The 19,864-nt window shown below is 37.3% G+C and overlaps 1 protein-coding gene across 9 annotated transcripts in view; it reads right to left on the reverse strand.

Annotated features, from left to right (window-relative positions):
* LRCH3 (leucine rich repeats and calponin homology domain containing 3) overlaps nt 1-19,864 on the reverse strand; it is a 115,105-nt gene that overhangs the window by 47,343 nt on the left and 47,898 nt on the right. For all 9 annotated transcript variants that reach the window (XR_003792308.1, XM_029214135.1, XM_029214142.1 and 6 more), the window contains exons 5-7: nt 16,549-16,685; nt 15,282-15,391; nt 880-973 (exon numbers count right to left, since the gene is read on the reverse strand). Coding sequence is in view for 8 of the 9 variants with exons in the window: in XM_029214135.1 (XP_029069968.1) it covers nt 880-973; nt 15,282-15,391; nt 16,549-16,685 (341 nt within the window). In the remaining variant the exon portion in view is untranslated. The remainder of the gene's footprint in view (nt 1-879; nt 974-15,281; nt 15,392-16,548; nt 16,686-19,864) is intronic.

Here is a 19,864-nt window from a genome sequence, read left to right on the forward strand (position 1 = left end):
AAACCTTAATCATTTAACCTAATTTATAGCTAAAATATTATACCTTAGTAATTTAAAAAGAAGAGAGAAAACATAATGCTGATAATTAAAAGAGAAAAATGAGGGACTTCCCTGGTGGTACAGTGGTTAAGAATCCACCTGCCAATGCAGGGGACATGGGTTCGATCCCTGGTCTGGGAAGATCCCACATGCTGAGGAACAACTAAGCCTGTGCGCCCTAAAGCCTGCATGTCACAACTACTGAGCCCACGTGCTGCAACTACTGAAGCCTGCATGCTGTAGGGCCTGCACACTGCAACTACTGAGCCCGTGTGCTGCAACCACGGAAGCCCGCGCGCCTAGAGCCCGGGCTCTGCAACAAGAGAAGCCACCGCAATGAGAAGCCCACGCACCACAACGAAAACCCAAACGCAGCCGAAAAAAAAGAGAGAGAGAAAAATGATATAATTAGCTGAGAAAGTTACTTATTTATCTTGAGCATGTGGATACTCTTCATTAAGGTTCCCATCTCATTACCCATCAGCCTAGAGTTCTATTTTCTCACCTTACAGTACCCTTTCTACCACCTCTGCTCAAGATTATACAGGCCCTCAACGTTCAGGTTTCAGTTGTAACTGGCTCAGTTCCCATTTGACCGTCCAGGATATAAAATTATTTATACAACACAATGAGGTAAAAAACATGTAAAACACACATGGTAGAAGATGGTAAAGAAACATAATATCATTTCTGATGGTAGGACTATGTGGGATTTTTACTCCTCCCTTGGCTATTCTATATTTTATATAACAAGAAATTGAGTCCAGTTAAGACACTTAACCATTTTCATCATTTTATTTTTCCTTAAGTTATAACATGCAGAATAGAAGAAACACTTACTTCATTCCCTGACCATCTCTTATCACCACTGTCCACACTATTGAAACCTGAATCAAGGGCTCCATAGGGGCGACCTGAGTATAATTCTTCGTGGCTGCCAAAAAGAAACTTTAGTTGTTAATGTAAAGTTTGAGATTTTAAAAATTAACATTTGAAATAAATCAGATGCAATTTTACTAATAAACATTTTCATGGCATTCAGGGACTTAACTATTTAGAATGAAATGAATATTCGTTTAACTTTTTAATATGAAAAATTCCAAATTCAAAGAAAGTAGATAGAATAGTATAATGAACTCCCATGTACTCATTATCCAGCTCTAAAAATATCCACATTCTGACTTCATCTATTCCTCCAGTCATTCCCAATGCCCCCCTCAATTATTTTTAACAGTACTCTTTTTCTTAAAGTGAAATTTACATACATTTAAATGCACAAACCTTTGACAAATGAAAACATCTTTGTAACATACACACCTATCATGATATAGGACATTTCTACTTTGCCAGAAAATTCCCACACATCTCTTCCCAGTCAACTTCCTTTACCTCACCACTATGTGCTCCTAAGAGGCAACTACCATTCAAATTCTTTTCACCTGAATTAGTATAGAACATCCTCAAAGCTGTCCAAGATCTAATTCCTGGAACCCATAAATATGTTACTTTACATTGCAAATGGGGATTAAGGTTGCAGATAGAAGTAAGGTTGCTAATCAGAGGACCTTAAATTAGGGAGATTATCCTGAATTATCTGAATAGGCTCGAAGTAATCACAAGGTTCCTTAAACATGGAAGAGGGAAATAGAAGAGGAGGATTCAATGCTGGCTTGAAGATGGAGGGAGGGGACCAAGAACCAAGGTAAGAAGACAGCCTCTAGAAGTTGAAAAAGGCAAGGAAATACATCCTACTCAATGCAGGATGGCAGAATGCAGCTCTGCCATCATCTTAATTTTAGCTCAATGAGACCAAGATTTAGACTTCTGACCTACACAACCATAAAATAATAAATCTGTGTTGTTTAGGTCTCTAAGTTTGGGGTGGTAACAAAAGAAAAGTAATACAATTAGTTCTGCTTATTCCAGAATGCATAAAAATGGTATATGTACTCTTTTTCTACTCAGCATCATGTCAGTGAAATTCTTGATGTTTTTAATACCTTGGAGTAGAATGGATGAATTGTATGGTAAGCATAGGTTTAACTTAAAAAACAAGAACAAAAAAACCCTGCCAACCTGTTTTTGAAAGTAGCTGTATCATTTTGCATCCCCACCAGCAATGTATTGGAGTTCCAGCTGCTAACACTGTATTCCCAGTCATTAATTTTAGTTATTATTCTGACGGGTATAAAATGTGGTGTTAATTTGTATTTCTCTGATGACTAGTGATAATTAACATCAGTGATATTTAATACCTTTGTATGTGCCTATTGGCCGTTCATTTATCTTCTTTTGAGAAATGTCTGTTCAAATCTTTTGCCCATTAAAAAATGCAACATCAATAATCTTAAAAATATTTTGCTAAGTAAAAAAGGCCAGACAAAATGCTACATAATGTTCGATTTCATTTCTATGAAATTCTAGAAAATGCAAAACTATACTGACAGAAAGCAGTGAGTGATTGCCTGGGGCTGAGGGTGATAAAAAAATATATATCGTGATTGTGTTGGTAGTTTTGTGACTGTATTCATGTACTAAAACTCACTGAATTGCACATTAAAATGGGTAAATTTTATTATTTGTAAATTTTATCTCAATAAAGCTGTTAAAAAAAATGTGCCAATCCATTTTTCCAAAATGGAAGTTCCAGTTTTACTTTTTACATATTGTATTACATAAGCAATATGAGAGCACTGGTTGTTCCACATCCTAACATTTGCTGTTCTCAGTCTTAATTTTATTCCTTCTTGTAGATGTGCAGTGATATCTCATTACATTTCGATGATGACTAGTGATAAGCACCTTTTTGTGTGCTTATTAGTCATTTATATATCTTTCTTCGTAAAGTCTATTCAAGCCTTTTGTCCATTTTTCAACGGGGTTGTCTTTTTTTTTAATTAACATCTTTACTGGAATAATTGCTTTACAATGCTGTGTTAGTTTCTGCTTTATAACAAAGTGAATCCGTTATACATATACATATATTCCCATATCTTTTCCCTCTTGAGTCTCCCTCCCTCCCACCCTCCCTATCCCACCACTCTAGGTAGTCACAAACCACTGAGCAGATCTCCCTGTGCTATGTGGCTGCTTCTCACTAGCTATATATTTTACGTTTGGTAGTGTATATATGTCCATGCCACTCTCTCACTTTGTCCCAGCTTACCCTTCCCCCTCCCCATATCCCCAAGTCCATGCTCTAGTAGGTCTGTGTCTTTATTCCCGTCTTACCCGTCGGTTCTTCATGACCCTTTTTTTTTTTTTAGATTCCATATATATGTGTTATCATACGGTATTTGCTTTTCTCTTTCTGACTGACTTCATTTTGTATGACACACTCTAGGTCCATCCATCACACTACAAATAACTCAATTTCATTTCTTTTCATGGCTTGAGTAATATTCCATTGTATATATGTGCCACATCTTCTTTATCCACTCATCTGTCGATGGACACTTAGGTTGCTTCCATGTCCTGGCTATTGTAAATAGAGCTGCAAAGAATATTTTGGTACATGACTCTTTTTGAATTACGGTTTTCTCAGGGTATATGCCCAGTAGTGGGATTGCTGGGTCGTATGGTAGTTCTATTTTTAGGTTTTTAAGGAACCTCCATACCGTTCTCCATAGTGGCTGTATCAATTTGCATTCCCACCAACAGTGCAAGAGGGTTCCCTTTTCTCCATACCCTCTCCAGCATTTATTGTTTCTAGATTTTTTGATGATGGCCATTCTGACTGGTGTGAGATGATATCTCATTGTAGTTTTGATTTGCATTTCTCTAATGATTAATGATGTCGAGCATTCTTTCATGTGTTTGTTGGCAATCTGTATATCTTCATTGGAGAAATGTCTATTCAGGTCTTCTGCCCATTTTTGGATTGGGTTGTTTGTTTTTTTATTATTGAGTTGCATGAGCTGCTTGTAAATTTTGGAGATTAAACCTTTGTCAGTTGCTTCATTTGCAAATATTTTCTGCCATTCTGAGGATTGTCTTTTGGTCTTGTTTATGGTTTCCTTTGCTGTGCAAAAGCTTTTAAGTTTCATTAGGTCCCATTTGTTTATTTTTGTTTTTATTTCCACTTCTCTAGGGGGTGGGTCAAAAAGGATCTTGCTGTGATTTATGTCAGAGTGTTCTGCCTATGTTTTCCTCTAAAAGTGCGATAGTGTCTGACCTTACATTTAGGTTTTTAATCCATTTTGAGTTTATTTTTGTGTATGGTGTTAGGGAGTGTTCTAATTTCATACTTTTACAAGTACCTGTCCAGTTTTCCCAGCACCAGTTATTGAAGAGGCTGTCTTTTCTCCATTGTATATTCTTGCCTCCGTTATCAAAGATAAGGTGTCCATATGTGCGTGGGTTTATCTCTGGGCTTTCTATCCTGTTCCATTGATCTATATTTGTTTTTGTGCCTGTACCATACTGCCTTGATTACTGTAGCTTTGTAGTGTAGTCTGAAGTCAGAGAGCCTGATTCCTCCAGCTCTGTTTTTCATTCTCAAGATTGCTTTGGCAATTCAGGTTCTTCTGTGTTGCCATACAAATTGTGAAATTTTTTGTTCTAGTTCTGTGAAAAATGCCAGTGGTAGTTTGATAGGGATTGCATTGAATCTGTAGATTGCTTTGGGTAGTGGAGTCATTTTTACAATGTTGATTCTTCCAATCCAAGAACATGGTATATCTCTCCATCTATTTGTATCATCTTCAATTTCTTTCATCAGTGTCTTAGAATTTTCTGCATACAGGTAGGTTTATTCCTAGATAATTTATTCTTTTTGTTGCAATGGTAAATGGGAGTGTTTTCTTAATTTCACTTTCAGATTTTTCATCATTAGTGTATAGGACGCCAGAGATTTCTGTGCATTAATTTTGTATCCTGCTACTTTACCAAATTCATTAATTAGCTCTAGTAGTTTTCTGGTAGCATCTTTAGGATTATCTATGTATAGTATCGTGTCATCTGCAAACAGTGACAGCTTTACTTCTTCTTTTCCGATTTGGATTGCTTTTATTTTTCTTCTCAGACTGCTGTGGCTAAAACTTCCAAAACTATGTGGAATACTAGTGGTGAGAGTGGGCAACCTTATCTTGTTCCTGATCTTAGTGGAAATGGTTACAATTTTTCAACATTGAGGACGATATTGGCTGTGGGTTTGTCACATATGGCCTTTATTATGTTGAGGAGAGTTCCCTCTATGCCTACTCTCTGCAGGGTTTTTATCATAAATGGGTGTTGAATTTTGTTGAAAGCTTTCTCTGCATCTATTGAGATGATCATATGGTTTTTCTCCTTCAGTTTGTTAATATGGTGTATCACGTTTATTGATTTGCGTATATTGAAGAATCCTTGCATTCCTGGAATAAACCCCACTTGATCATGGTGTATGATCCTTTTAATGTGCTGTTGGATTCTGTTTGCTAGTATTTTGTTGAGGATTTTTGCATCTATATTTATCAGTGATATTGGTCTGTAATTTTCTTTTTTTGTAGTGTCTTTGTCTGGTTTTGGTATCAGGGTGATGGTGGCCTCGTAGAATGAGTTTGGGAGTGTTCTTCCCTCTGCTATATTTTGGAAGAGTTTGAGAAGGATAGGTGTTAGCTCTTCTCTAAATGTTTGATAGAATTCACCTGTGAAGCCATCTCATCCTGGGCTTTTGTTTGTTGGAAGATTTTTAATCACAGTTTCAATTTTAGTGTTTGTGATTGGTCTTTTCATATTTTCTGTTTCTTCCTGTTCAGTCTTGGAAGGTTGTACTTTTCTAAGAATTTGTCCATTTCTTCCAGGTTGTCCTATTTTTATTGGCATATAGTTGTTTGTAGTCGTCTCTCATGATCCTTTGTATTTCTGCAGTGTCATTACTTCTTTTTCATTTCTGATTCTGTTGATTGAGTCTTCCTTTTTTTCTTGATGAGTCTGTCTAATGGTTTATCAATTTTGTTTATCTCCTCAAAGAACCAGCTGTTAGTTTTATTGATCTTTGCTATCGTTTCCTTCATTTCTTTTCCATTTATTTCTGATCTGATCTTTATGATTTCTTTCCTTCTGCTAACTTTGGGTTTTTTTCGTTCTTCTTTCTCTAATTGCTTTAGGTGCAAGGTTAGGTTGTTTATTTGAGATGTTTCCTGTTTCTTAAGGTAGGATTGTATTGCTATAAACTTCCCTCTTAGAACTGCTTTTGCTGCATCCCATAGGTTTTGGGTCATCGTGATTTCATTGTCATTTGTTTCTAGGTTCTTTTAATTTCCTCTTTGATTTCTTCAGTGATCTCTTGGTTATTAATGTATTGTTTAGCCGCCATTTGTTTGTATTTTTTACAGATCTTTTCCTGTAATTGATGTCTAGTCTCATAGTGTTGTGGTCGGAAAAGGTACTTGATGCGATTTCAATTTTCTTAAATTTACCAAGGCTTGATTTGTGACCCAAGATATGATCTATCCCGGAGAATGTTCCATGAGCACTTGAGAAAAATGTGTATTCTGTTGTTTTTGGATGGAGTGTCCTATAAATATCAATTAAGTCCATCTTGTTTAATGTATCATTTAAAGCTTGTGTTTCCTTATTTATTTTCATTTTGGATGATCTGTCCATGGGTGAAAGTGGGGTGTTAAAGTCCCCTACTATGAATGTGTTACTGTTGATCTCCCCTTTTATGGCTGTTAGTATTTTCCTTATGTATTGAGGTGCTCCTATGTTGGGTGCATAAATATTTATAATTGTTATATCTTCTTCTTGGATCGATCCCTTGATCATTATGTAGTGTCCTTCTTTGGCTCTTGTCATAGTGTTTATTTTAAAGTCTATTTCGTCTGATATGAGAATTGCTACTCCAGCTTTCTTTTGATTCCCATTTGCATGGAGTATCTTTTTCCAACCCCTCACTTTCAGTCTGTATGTGTCCCTAGGTCTGAAGTGGGTCTCTTGTAGACAGCATATATACGGTCTTGTTTTTGTATCCGTTCAGCCAGTCTGTGTCTTTTGGTGGGAGCATTTAATCCATTTACATTTAAGGTAATTATCGATATGTATGTTCCTATTCCCATTTTCCTAATTGTTTTGGGTTTGTTATTGTAAGTCTTTTCCTTCTCTTGTGTTTCTTGCCTAGAGAAGTTCCTTTAGCATTTATTGTAATGCTGGTTTGGTGGTGCTGAACTCTCTCAGCTTTTGCTTGTTTGTAAAGGTTTTAATTTCTCCATCAAATCTGAATGAGATCCTTGCTGGATAGAGTGATCTTGGTTGCAGGTTTTTCTCCTTCATCACTTTAAATATGTGCTGCCACTCCCTTCTGGCTTGCAGAGTTTCTGCTGGAAGATCAGCTGTTAACCTTATGGGGATTCCCTTGTGTGTTATTTGTTGTTTTTCCCTTGCTGCTTTTAATATATTTTCTTTGTATTTAATTTTTGATAGTTTGATTAATATGTGTCTTGGCGTGTTTTTCCTTGGATTTATCCTGTATGGGACTCTCTGTGCTTCCTGGACTTGATTAAGTATTTCCTTTCCCATATTAGGGAAGTTTTCAACTATAATCTCTTCAAATATTTTCTCAGTCCGTTTCTTTTTCTCTTCTTCTTCTGGGACCCTTATAATTCGAATGTTGGTTCATGTTGTCCCAGAGGTCTCTGAGACTGCCCTCAGTTCTTTTCATTCTTTTTTCTTTATTCTGCTCTGCAGTAGTTATTTCCACTACTTTATCTTCCAGGTCACTTATCCGTTCTTCTGCCTCAGTTATTCTGCTATTGATCCCTTCTAGAGTATTTTTAATTTCATTTATTGTGTTGTTCATCATTGCTTGTTTCCTCTTTAGTTCTTCTAAGTCCTTGTTAAATGTTTCTTGCATCTTCTCTATTCTATTTCCAAGATTTTGGATCATCTTTACTATCATTATTCTAAATTCTTTTTCAGGTAGACTGCCTACTTCCTCTTCATTTGTTAGATCTGGTGGGTTTTTACCTTGCTCCTTCATCTGCTGTTTTCTGTCTTCTCATTTTGCTTAATTTATTGGGTTTGGGGTCTCCTTTTCGCAGGCTGCAGGTTCGTAGTTCCCGTTGTTTTTGGTGTCTGTCCCCAATGGCTAAGGTTCGTCCAGTGGGCTGTGTAGGCTTCCTGGTGGAGGGGACTAGTGCCTGTGTTCCGGTGGATGAGGCTGGATCTTGTGTTTCTGGTGGACAGGTCCACGTCTAGTGGTGTGTTTTCGGGTGTCTGTGGTCTTATTATGATTTTAGGCAGCCTCTCTCTAATGGACGGGGCTGTGTTCCTGTCTTGCTAGTTGTTTGGCATAGGGTGTCCAGCACTGTAGCTTGCTGGTCGTTGAGGGAAGCTGGGTCTTGGTGTTGAGATGGAGATCTCTGGGAGATTTTCGCCATTTGCTATTACATGGAGCTGGGAGGTCTCTTGTGGACCAGTGTCCTGAAGTTGGCTCTCCCACTTCAGAGGCACAGCACTGACTCCTGGCTGGAGCACCAAGAGCCTTTCATGCACACGGCTCAGAATAAAAGGGAGAAAAAAATAGAAAGAAAGAAAGAGGATAAAATCAAATCAAATACAGTAGGATAAAATAAAGTTATTGAAATAAAAAATAATTACCATGAAAAAAATTTTTAAACTAAAAAAGTAAAAAAAAAAAAGAATGTATGGACTGAATCCTAGGACAAATGGTGAAAGCAAAGCTATACAGACAAAATCTCACACAGAAGCACACACATACACACTCACAAAAAGAGGAAAAGGGGAAAAAATAATATATCTTGCTCCCAAAGTCCACGTCCTCAATTTGGGATGATTCGTTGTCTATTCAGGTATTCCACAGATGCAGGGTACAACAAATTGATTGTGGAGCTTTAATCCGCTGCTTCTGAGGCTGCTGGGAGAGAGTTCCCTTCCTCTTCTTTGTTTGCACAGCTCCCGGGGTTCAGCTTTGGATTTGGCCCCACCTCTGCGTGTAGGTCGCCTGAGGGCGTCTGTTCCTCGCTCAGACAGGACGGGGTTAAAGGAGCAGTGGATTCAGGGGCTCTGGCTCACTCAGGCCGGGGGGAGGGAAGGGTATGGATGCGGGGTGAGCCTGTGGCGGCAGAGGCCAGTGTGACGTTGCACCAGCCTGAGGCGTGCTGTGCGTTCTCCCGTGGAAGTTGTCCCTGGATCCCTGGATCACGGGACCCTGGCAGTGGCGGGCTGCACAGGCTCCCGGGAGGGGAGGTGGGGACAATGACCTATGCTCGCACACAGGCAGCAGCAGCCTTAGAATCTCATGCCCGTCTCTGGGGTCCGTGCTGATAGCCGTGGCTCACGCCTGTCTCTGGAGCTCCTTTAAGCGGCGCTTTTAATCCCCTCTCCTCACGCTCCAGGAAACAAAGAGGGAAGAAAAAGTCTCTTGCCTCTTCGGCAGGTCCAGACTTTTTCTCGGACTCCCTGCCAGCTAGCCGTGGTGCACTAGCCCCCTTCAGGCTGTGTTCACGCCGCCAACCCCAGTCCTCTCCCTGGGATCCGAGCGAAGCCCAAGCCTCAGCTCCCAGCCCCCACCCGCCCCAGCGGGTGAGCAGAGAAGCCTCTCGAGCTGGTGGGTGCTGGACGGCACTGATCCTCTGTGCGGGAATCTCTCTGCTTTGCCCTCCGCACCCCTGTTGCTGTGCTCTCCTCCGCGGCTCCGAAGCTTCCCCCCTCCGCCACCCGCAGTCTCCGCCCGCGAAGGGGCTTCCTAGTGTGTGGAAACCTTTCCTCCTTCACAGCTCCCTCCCACTGGTGCAGGTCTCGTCCCTATTCTTTTGGCTCTGTTTTTTCTTTTTTCTTTTGCCCTACCCAGGTACGTGGGGAATTTCTTGCCTTTTGGGAGGTCTGAGGTCTTCTGCCAGCGCTCAGTATGTGTTCTATAGGAGCAGTTCCACGTGTAGATGTATTTCTAATGTATCTGTGGGGAGGAAGGTGATCTCCGTGTCTTACTCTTCCGCCATCTTCTCCCAGATCTGGGTTGTTTGTCTTTTTAACATTAAGTATAAGCAGGTATTCTTTAGATATTCTGGATAGAAGTCTTTTGTCATACATGTATTTTGTAAATATTTCCCCCCAGTCTGTGGTTTGTCTATGTTTTCTTAATATTTTCTTTTCGTAAATAGATGTATTTAATTTTCATTAAATTTAGTTTATCATTTTTTTAACGGTTATTTGTTTCTGTGTCCTCAGAAATCCTTGCCCACCCCATGTCACAAAGATATTCTTCCATATTTTCCTCTAAAAGTTTTATAGCTTTAGTTTTTACTTGTTTATAGCTTTAGTTTTTACTTGTTTTTAAACATAGTTTTAAAAGTTAGCTTAATTTGAAGTCTAAAACATGATAAGGACTCTGTTAAAAATTGGTCTATTAGCATTTCATTTAGTAAGACTGCCTAGGTTGAAAACAACTTTCAATAGTACAAATTTAAAATATGTAGTGTTCTTCTGGTATCGGATTTTTTATTCCATGTATTCTTAGTTTGTGTACATAACTTTAAAAAAATTATTGTGTCATGCTGTCACAATGAATCAGAACGTAAGGTACAGGGAAGGAGCAATGTATTTGGATTTCACAGATAATCCAACCAACTATTAGCTCAAAGAAGTCACTTAACCTTTGTAAAATGAGGTTAAACATTCTTACTCATATGCCTTCACATAAAGTGGAAGGTGTTAAGTAAAAACAAAAGAACAGAAACAAAACCCTATGTGAATGTAAGACATTTTTATAACTTGTCATTTATTTTTACTGATAAAGATCTTACTTTGTATGTATTTAGTAATATACAGACCTATTTGTCCAATGTGCTAAACATGCTCTGATTATAAAGATCCAAAAATATAGGTATTTTCCAGCTATCTAACTCATTTTCCTACCCTCCACTACAAAGATCATTTAGCAAAATAAGTGTCTCAGTATAATTCTAAAATTACTTCTCTCCAAAAAAAAGTAGTGAATTTCCCCCAACTTCTTATCTTGAAAACATTCGTATCTATACAAGAGTTGGGAGAGTAATACAATGATATCTATTTGCCCTTCATCTAGATCTCCCAATTGTTAGCATTTAAGTAAAATGTTTTATGTGTACTGTCTAAATGACATGTCTGCTTTTATGCCTGTTTTAGAGTCCAGATCTTAAGGACAGGTACTGTGTGTGTTTTATCACAGCAAAGTCAGGCCAAGGTACCTAATTTTAAAAGCTTTCTGATGAAATATATATTTAAGTCATACTTAAAGAATTCTTTTTTGCAGATGCCAAAAGAAATACATGTATTTCAGGATTTACTGAACAGTACTTTTTAATATTATGTAAAATTTTCAAGTAAAGATTTTCAGATTTCTAGAGGATACTGTTTTATATAATGTACTTTCTGTGAAGTGACCAATTAAGGTAAGCCTAATTTTACTGTGCTATTTTATAAGAGGGCAACATAAAGAGAATAGAATCTTTGCCTTAAGCTATTATTTTATCTTCTTTATTCAGTTACCTTTAGCTTCTCCACATATTTGCTCTTTCTCAGAGATTAGACTGATAAGATTAAAGTGAGACATAGGTTAACCAACCCTCCAGGTTTGTTCAGGATTTTCCTGGTTTTAGCACTAAAGTCCTATGTCCCAGAAAACTCCTTAGTCACAGGTAAACTAGGACAGATGGTCACCCTATGTATAAATAGGGCCCTTGTGAGGCCAGGAAGAGTTGTGCCAGCCAGGTTCCAGCTATGTCCTGTTAGAAAGTCCAGTCTCTTTAGTAAACTACCTAGCATAAAATGGATTCAAATGCTTATGTTACTCTGTGTGGCAGGGAGATGAACTGTGAATCAGTATAGTGCAGTAAGGAGTTTAAAATATGGCTTTTTTCAAATAATTTAACAGATCTGGACTGATAACTTGGCACCATCATTTCTTAGCTATGTGACTTTAATTAACCTGTTTTACCTCTTTCAACCTCTGTTTTCTCATAAGTTTAAAAAAAAAAAGATTAACAACACCTATCTCACAGAGTTGCTATAAAGATTACTTGAGAAAATATAAGCTAAGGACCTGCACAAAGCATTAAATAAAAGTTATCATTCTATGAAGAATGTGTCCTTAAGAGAGAGTCACTAAATCTGCTTCATTTGAGTTTAGTTCACCAAACATTTATTGAATGCCAGGCAGTTTTCCAGCTGCTTAGAATATAAATATGAATAAAGGATCGCCACTGCTTTCACAAGCTCAGGCTTGTTGTAGAGAATTCATTCCACTACCGGGGTTACAGAGGCAGGACTTTTCTTACCAGTGGCTTAGTTGTTCCTTAGTTTTGGCTCACTGCCACGTCATCATAAATAAATATATTTAGTCTAAAGCTGCTTAAAATCATCACAGCAAAAAAGCATAGTTCACTTTAGATCACCATTTTAAAAAATGTGTGCCATTGTATAAAATAAGAAAGTTACACAACAGTGTAAATTGCTAAAGGAGTTGGAAACATTTACATCTGAAAATGAGTAAAAACATTTGTGACCTTTATAAAATGATTTAAGAAAGACTGTGTGTTGTTTTTATGCTACACAAAAGTAGTTAGAAAGTGCAACTAAGGATTGAAATTACCACAGCAGTAACTTGTACTGAATACCTGAAGAGCTACAGGATTAATAAAAATTCTCTTTAGCAAAACAGAACTCTTAGACTAAATTTGTCCAAGATCACAGTAGACAGCTAATAACTCTAATGCCTAATATTCATATAGGGCTTTATGGTCAGCAAAGCACTTTCAAACACAGGTCATTTGATCCTCACAACTACTGTTAGAAATATAAACAGGGTAAAGATCACATTGAAGAAACCAAGGGTCAGAGAGGTTAAGTGAACTGCCTAATAGTAAAGAGATCCAGAGCTAGAACTAAGGCCTTCTGAATCCATGACTGCATTTTGAATAAATGCACTGCTAACTACAATGCAGTCTTACTAATCTGTACCTTAGTGAGAAAGACATGAAAGTATGATGTCTCATTTGCTGGTGCATGAGGAGTTGAAGGAAATATTTTTGTTTTATATATATATATATAAATAAAGTAACATAACTCTGGAAAAAATGGAAAATGCAGAAGACAGATTAACCTAGGGAGCATAATTAGGGATTATTATAGGGAATGGAATATATTAGATCTATAATTACTAATTCCTTTGGAGAAACATGACACGTTTATGCTATTTAGACTTCCCATTTAGGAAAGGTTTCTCTATTGACTCAAGCCTTCCTGTATCTCTTAGCAAATACACACAAGTCTCTTCCCAGGATTTCTTGATATGTTTTTAAAGTAAAATAATGAAGTTGGTATATTTAAAAAAAAATTAGGCCAAGACTAATTAGTCTTCAAAACTAAGGATAGAGTCACAGAGAGAAATAGGTTCTGCAATTAGCACTGCAGCCCTCAACCAAAGCTCACTGTTCATACAGGTAATGATGCTTCCTCCTTGGTTTCTTCAGGCATACCATCATATACACACACCCAGTAATCATTATTCATATCTTACACACAAACCTCAAAGGCAACAGTAGCAGTTTAATATTCCTACTCTGCTATTTCTGGAGAGGAATACTTTTCCTTCCCAAGGATTACTAACTCCAAGGGAGGAAATAAATTAGTGTATATATAAAAGAAAACCTACTTTTATTTGTTGTACATCTATTTTAAGAGTACAGGAGTAGAAACTTTTAGAAATATTTAAATAGGAAAAACAAAACTTTCTTCTATAAATAAGAAACAAGAGTTCCATATTATAAGTAATGAACTGAGGTAGGAGGAAAAAGAAATGAAAAGGAGATAATGGAGAAAATTTTAAATTCTTGGTATTAGTGGTCTGGGTCTCCTCATAGCCACCCCCACTGCCAAAATCCTTCCTCTAAGAGAGGTCTAGATTAGCACATAGTGTGTAAGACCTAATCCCTACCATCTGGCAAAACCTTTTATGTCTTCCTTAACACCACATATGTGCTTTCAGTCCTCTCAGAGTTAAAAGGGTTTATCTATCTATCTATCTATCTATCGGCTGTGTTGGGTCTTCGTTGCTGTGCGTGGGCTTTCTCCAGTTGCGGCTGAGCCCGTGCACTGCAACTACTGAAGCCTGTGCGCCTAGAGCACCTGCTGCGCAACAAGAGAAGCCACTCCAATGAGAAGCCCCCTTATGCCTCATTCACACAGAATCTTCCTCCCTTTCAGAGTTTATCACTAACTTGAATTTTTGAATATGCATCTACTTTTTTGTTTTTTTTTGGCTGTGCCACACAGCTTGCAGGATCTCAGTTCCCTGACCAGGGATCAAACCCAGGCCCCCTGCACTAGAAGTGACAAGTCCTAACTACTGGACCACCAGGGAATTCCCTATGCATCTGCTTTTTACAGTTTTTTTTTCCTTCAAATTATTTTTGTATTTTTAATGCCGGCTTTTAGAAACTCTACCAAAATAGAAGTTTGTTAACTTAACTCTACCAAAATAGAAGTGTGTTAATCTGTTTTAGACTAGGACACTGAGAATGTTCCAAGTTCCAAGAGAAGGCCTAAAGCGTTCTCTTTTGAGTTCTCTTTTGAGTAAAGTCTATGAATATTACTGCACCTTCACTGAGACATCAATTTTGCCTGTTAAAAGGCTTTTTGAATTTAATTCCTGATACTTAAGATTGTTCCATTGGTTGGGAATGCCAAAAAGTAACTTTGTAAAAGTCAGGTGTTATATGTAGCTGAGGGATTCACAGACTTAAAAGATCGTGAAGTGACATTAATGGTCATCAAATCCAACCCCTTCACTCCCTCTGGGAAAAATGAAGCCCAAAAAGTTTGAATGACTTGCCTTAAGTCACAGAGCTAGTTAACAGGAGAGCCAAAGTTAGTATTCAAGTCACTTAGACCAGTAGCTTTCAACTGGGGACCCCTCAGAGGATATTTGGCAATTACTGGAGACAGTTTTGTTTGTCACTTTGGAAGGTGCGACAGATGCCAGGGATGCTGTTAAACACTTTCCAATGTATAGGACAGCTCACCACAAAGAACTGTCTAGTTCAAAATATCAACAGTGCTGAGGTTGAGAAACCCTGACTTAGGACTACACTTTGTCACATCTATGTAATCAACTTTTACTTAATATAAGCATTCTGAGAAAAATTGTGTCAGAATAGGATATTTCCCTTTGGTCAAACAAAGAGTCAGGTAAATTTAAAGGTTCAGATTATTTGATTCTCTGTGAGATGGAATATAATAATAAAAGAATACAACATACTCACCAGGAGCCAAAACCCATGGGTCTTCTATCATAATCTGGCAGATCTGGAGCAATCTTACAAGCCTGTATGTTCAGGTATTTAAATATGTGGATTTTGCCTTTTATACATATCTAAACAAAGTAACATATAAATACAACCAAATTATTACTCATCTGAAATATATGTGTCCCCTAGCATTTTAAAATAAAAATACATTTTTACTTAATGTATATTGGAAATAGAAGGCATTTCTATCAAGTATATACAGTAATATTAAAAAATGTACTGATTATAACATTATATCATTTGTTACTTTAGGCGTTTTAAGTGATATAAATGTAGGTTTTTGTTTTCTAGTCACTAATAAGTTTCAGTAACATATAAAATAAATAATTTATGATTATAAACACTGTTAGAATACCAAGTAAACTTATATTGATTGGTTAGGCATAGTCAGGGATTTAAAGCATTGCTCCCCATGGATTATATTGGTAACTTTTGTTTTTAGGAATCCAACAATCATGCACAATTACGTTTTCAATCTTACTTCCTGTAAGAGAGAAAAGCAGGAAATGATTAAAAAAGTTATATACACTTCTGTTGCTACCTACTGACTTCTGTCCCACAGTCAACACACAAATTCTTTAGGATTATGAGGCCTTTCTATAGTTATGAAGTTTACTCATAAAGTTTAACAGTTGCCATACAGAGGCTTGTACAAGACCATCAATTAATTGCAGAGTAAGGAAAGCTACAGTGAAAAATATAAGCTGGTCAACACTTTTTAGACTACAGAATGTCTAGAATCTATTTGTAAAGCTACCTTATAATAACTTTATTAAGTAGTTTCATTTCAGTCACTGATAAACAAATGACCAAACTGACTAAACGAGGAACTTAAGATTTTAGAAAATAGGAAAGTACAAAAACAATGGTCATGAGAGATACATTGATGATCTTTAGTTCTGTAAGCTGAGTATTTTGTCTTTAGCATTTACATTGTCTACATTTAAGTTTTACTAGAAAGAAATAACTCAAATTTTATTAGAAAAAAACTTTAAGATTCCTTCAAATTAAAAAGAAGTCAATTTAGTGAAAGGAAAAACATTTTTGGAATATTACCTATCTTCCATCCCATTTATTCAAGGCTTCTAAAGAATACATATAAGTTATGAATTTATTTTAAAAGAACTTAATTTCTAAAAAAAAAAGATAAATACATATAACTTTTAAACTTCATCTTTTGTCAAAAAAGTTCATAACATACTTCAACTCAACTATGGTTTACCTGTGCAGGAGGAGATTGTAGTGGATTATTATCTAGGGTGATCATCTGTAGGTGCCTGAGATTCCGATAACAAACAGGGATTGTTGTAATTTTATTGCAGGAAAAGTCTAACCGTATCAAAGGCAACTCTGCTAGCTCTGCAGGGAGATAAGGTGGAAATAAACAGTTAATGATAATTTCAAAACTAGACAACTTTTTTCAGGAGCTTCAAGCTAAATATAATGGATTTAACATAAGTATTCACTTGCATTCTTTCTTAGTGATTAACTGATATACAGCAAAGTGGCATAAAATGAAATCTAGTTGCTTAGGGATGGTAATATTAATGAAAAGCAAACTGTTTGACCCCTTATAGAACAACAGAAAGTCTTAGAAACCGGGTCTGATCCCACAGAAAGGTGTGAATAACACAAGGATTACACGATAATCTGTATAAAGAACAGGTTAGATGCCTAGATCTTCAATCCCAACTCATGCAGCTAGGTAACTACTCCTTTCCAATCATGACAGGAGCTGAACTGAAAGGCTCTGAACTCAAGGACCGCAGGCACAATGGAAAGTCAGGATGAGTTCCCTGCTGAAAATGGAGGATTTAAGTAAAAGTCTACAAACGTGACCACAAGACCTTAGCACCTTCCTCCCCAACCTTACCCCATCCCCAGCTCCTGACTGGCAGTAGTTAGGAACATACACAACACTGTAGAAGAAGGAAAACATCTTTCTCTGGAGAAACTATATTGTTCCATACAAAAGGCCTTTAGATATTGATAGGGAGTTTCCCCCAATAAAATATCCAGCTTACTGCTTAACTACTATTATACAATTCCTGCTCAGTATACTTGGAATTTCTAAGTAGCTCTATACAGACAGTACATGATCCACAGACAATTAGAAGAGCCTCCAACATGTAAGACAGAAATCAAAACATGCAAGCCAATCGAAAAAAAGGGCTCTGAAAAAATAGGTAATGTATAGGAAATAAAAGAAAACTTTTAAAAACTAGAATTAATGTCTCTAATTTCAGAGAGATAAAATACTAAATTACTGAAACAAGAAAGGAATGTTTTTTTAAAAAATCAGAGAAAGGGCTTCCCTGGTGGTGCAGTGGTTGAGAGTCCACCTGCCGATGCAGGGGACATGGGTTCGTGCCCCGGTCCGGGAAGATCCCACATGCCGCGGAGCGGCTGCGCCCGTGAGCCATGGCCGCTGAGCCTGCGCGTCCGGAGCCTGTTGCTCCGCAGCGGGAGAGGCCACAACAGTGAGAGGCCCGCGTTCCGCAAAAAAATAAAAAAATAAAAAATATGAGAAAAACAAGAGTTCTTAGAGATGAAAAATACGATGGCAGAAATTAAAAATTCAGAAGAATGGTTAGAGTATAAACGGTTGGAACTGTTTACCACCTGGTTAAACAAAATGATGAAGAAATGGACAATAAAAAAGATAAGAAAACCATAGGATCAATTAAAGGAGTCCAATAGCTAATTCACAAAAATTCTAGAAAGAGAAAACAGAGAAATCGAAAGATAGGAAATTATCAAAAAAGAGATATAAGACAATTTCTTATATCTTATATCGAAGGATGTGAATCGAAGGATGTGAATCTCTGGTTTAGAACGAAGGATGTGAATCTCTGGTTTAGATAGAAGGATCTATCTAAATGAAGGATGTGAATCTCTGGTTTAAGATAGAAGCCCACCAAGTATCTAGTTTATTGAATTAAAACAACTCATACTATGGCACATCATCATAAAACTTCAGAGCGGTAGGGAAAAAAAAGGGAAGACCTTAAAATATTCCAGAGGAAAAAACTGGTAACAAACAATGGACTGGAATTAGGAATGGCATCAAATTTTCCACCTTTTTTTTTTTTTTGGCCATGCCATGCAGCATGTGGGATCTTAGTGCCCCGACCAGGGACTGAACCCATGCCTCCTGCAGTGTTAAGTCTTAACCCCTGGACTGCCAGGGAAGTCCCTCAACCATTAATTTTTAAAATTGAAAGCTAAAAGCGAAAAAAGACTTGAAAATCATTTGACACAATAATTTTCAACCAAGAATTTATAACCAAATTATTAATCAACAGTGAGCACAGAATAGAGATATTTCTTTTCAAGTGAAATCTCAAAAAATGTTTTCCTATGACATGTCCTCAGGAAATTACTAGAAGATGCCCTTTTAGCAAAACAAGGGAGTAAAGTAAGAAAGAGGAATTATTTGTCAGTTATACCTCAATAAAGCTGAAATTAAAAAAAAAAAAAGTAAGAAAGAAGATATGAAGTCCAGGAATAAGAGGAATAAGAGTTCAGCAGGGGCTTCCCTGGTGGCGCAGTGGTTGAGAGTCCGCCTGCTGATGCAGGGGACACGGGTTCGTGTCCCGGTCTGGGAAGATCCCACATGCCGTGGAGCGGCTGGGCCCGTGAGCCATGGCCGCTGAGCCTGCGCGTCCGGAGCCTGTGCTCTGCAACAGGAGAGGCCACAGCAGCAGTGAGGGGCCCGCGTACCACAAAAAAAAAAAAAAAAAAAAAGAGTTCAGCAAAGAAGAAAAGCTAGGCAGAAAATAACAGAGAACAACCAGTCCAGACTGGAAGAGAAAGAAAAAAGGTTCAATGAGGGAGATATTCAGGGGAAAAAAAGAAAGATACATAATCTGATTGGTTTGACTAATAAGGCTGCTGGAAAAAGAGGGAGGAATTAGCCACAGGTACATAAAAAGCTAAGTAAATTTTTTTAAAAAGGACTTACTAACTCTAGAAAAACAACAATAAAAACAAAATGTCAAAGTTGATAAATCCAGCAATAGCTGTAAAAGCAGATCACTTAGAAATGTGTCAGCAAATAGTAGTGGAAAGAGTCAAAGGACTTGAAGGTATATGCTTCTGGCCATTGAAACTGGAGAGAGGAATGGCTGAGGCAGGAGAATGCTATTATTTATTTTAAGCTTTTTATTACTATTTGACTTTTTGAATAATGTATTTGATAAAAATTAAAATTAATTTAAAATCAAAATGACAATATAACAAAAGATGTAATATCTTTATCTACCAAACTGTAATACGTTAGAGATCACCAAGGAACATGAACTTCCACACTAACTTGTGTAGGTGTTGGATGAAGCTTTCCTGTCATCTCAGTTTAACTGAGTATGCTGAGATTACAAGATAAGTCTACAAAAAAACATTTGAAACTATCTGTGTGACAATTTTCTTGGTAATATGCATTCAAAATAAGATAGAGAAATAAATTAGATGATAAAACTATCAGACTGCAATCATCATCTGAAATCCCGGATTTTCATTTTCACCAAAACCTCAATTGT

Source organism: Monodon monoceros, unplaced genomic scaffold (genome assembly GCF_005190385.1).
Source record: "Monodon monoceros isolate NGI ecotype Baffin Bay Population unplaced genomic scaffold, NGI_Narwhal_1 Super_Scaffold_11, whole genome shotgun sequence".
Classification (NCBI taxonomy): Eukaryota; Metazoa; Chordata; class Mammalia; order Artiodactyla; family Monodontidae; genus Monodon; species Monodon monoceros.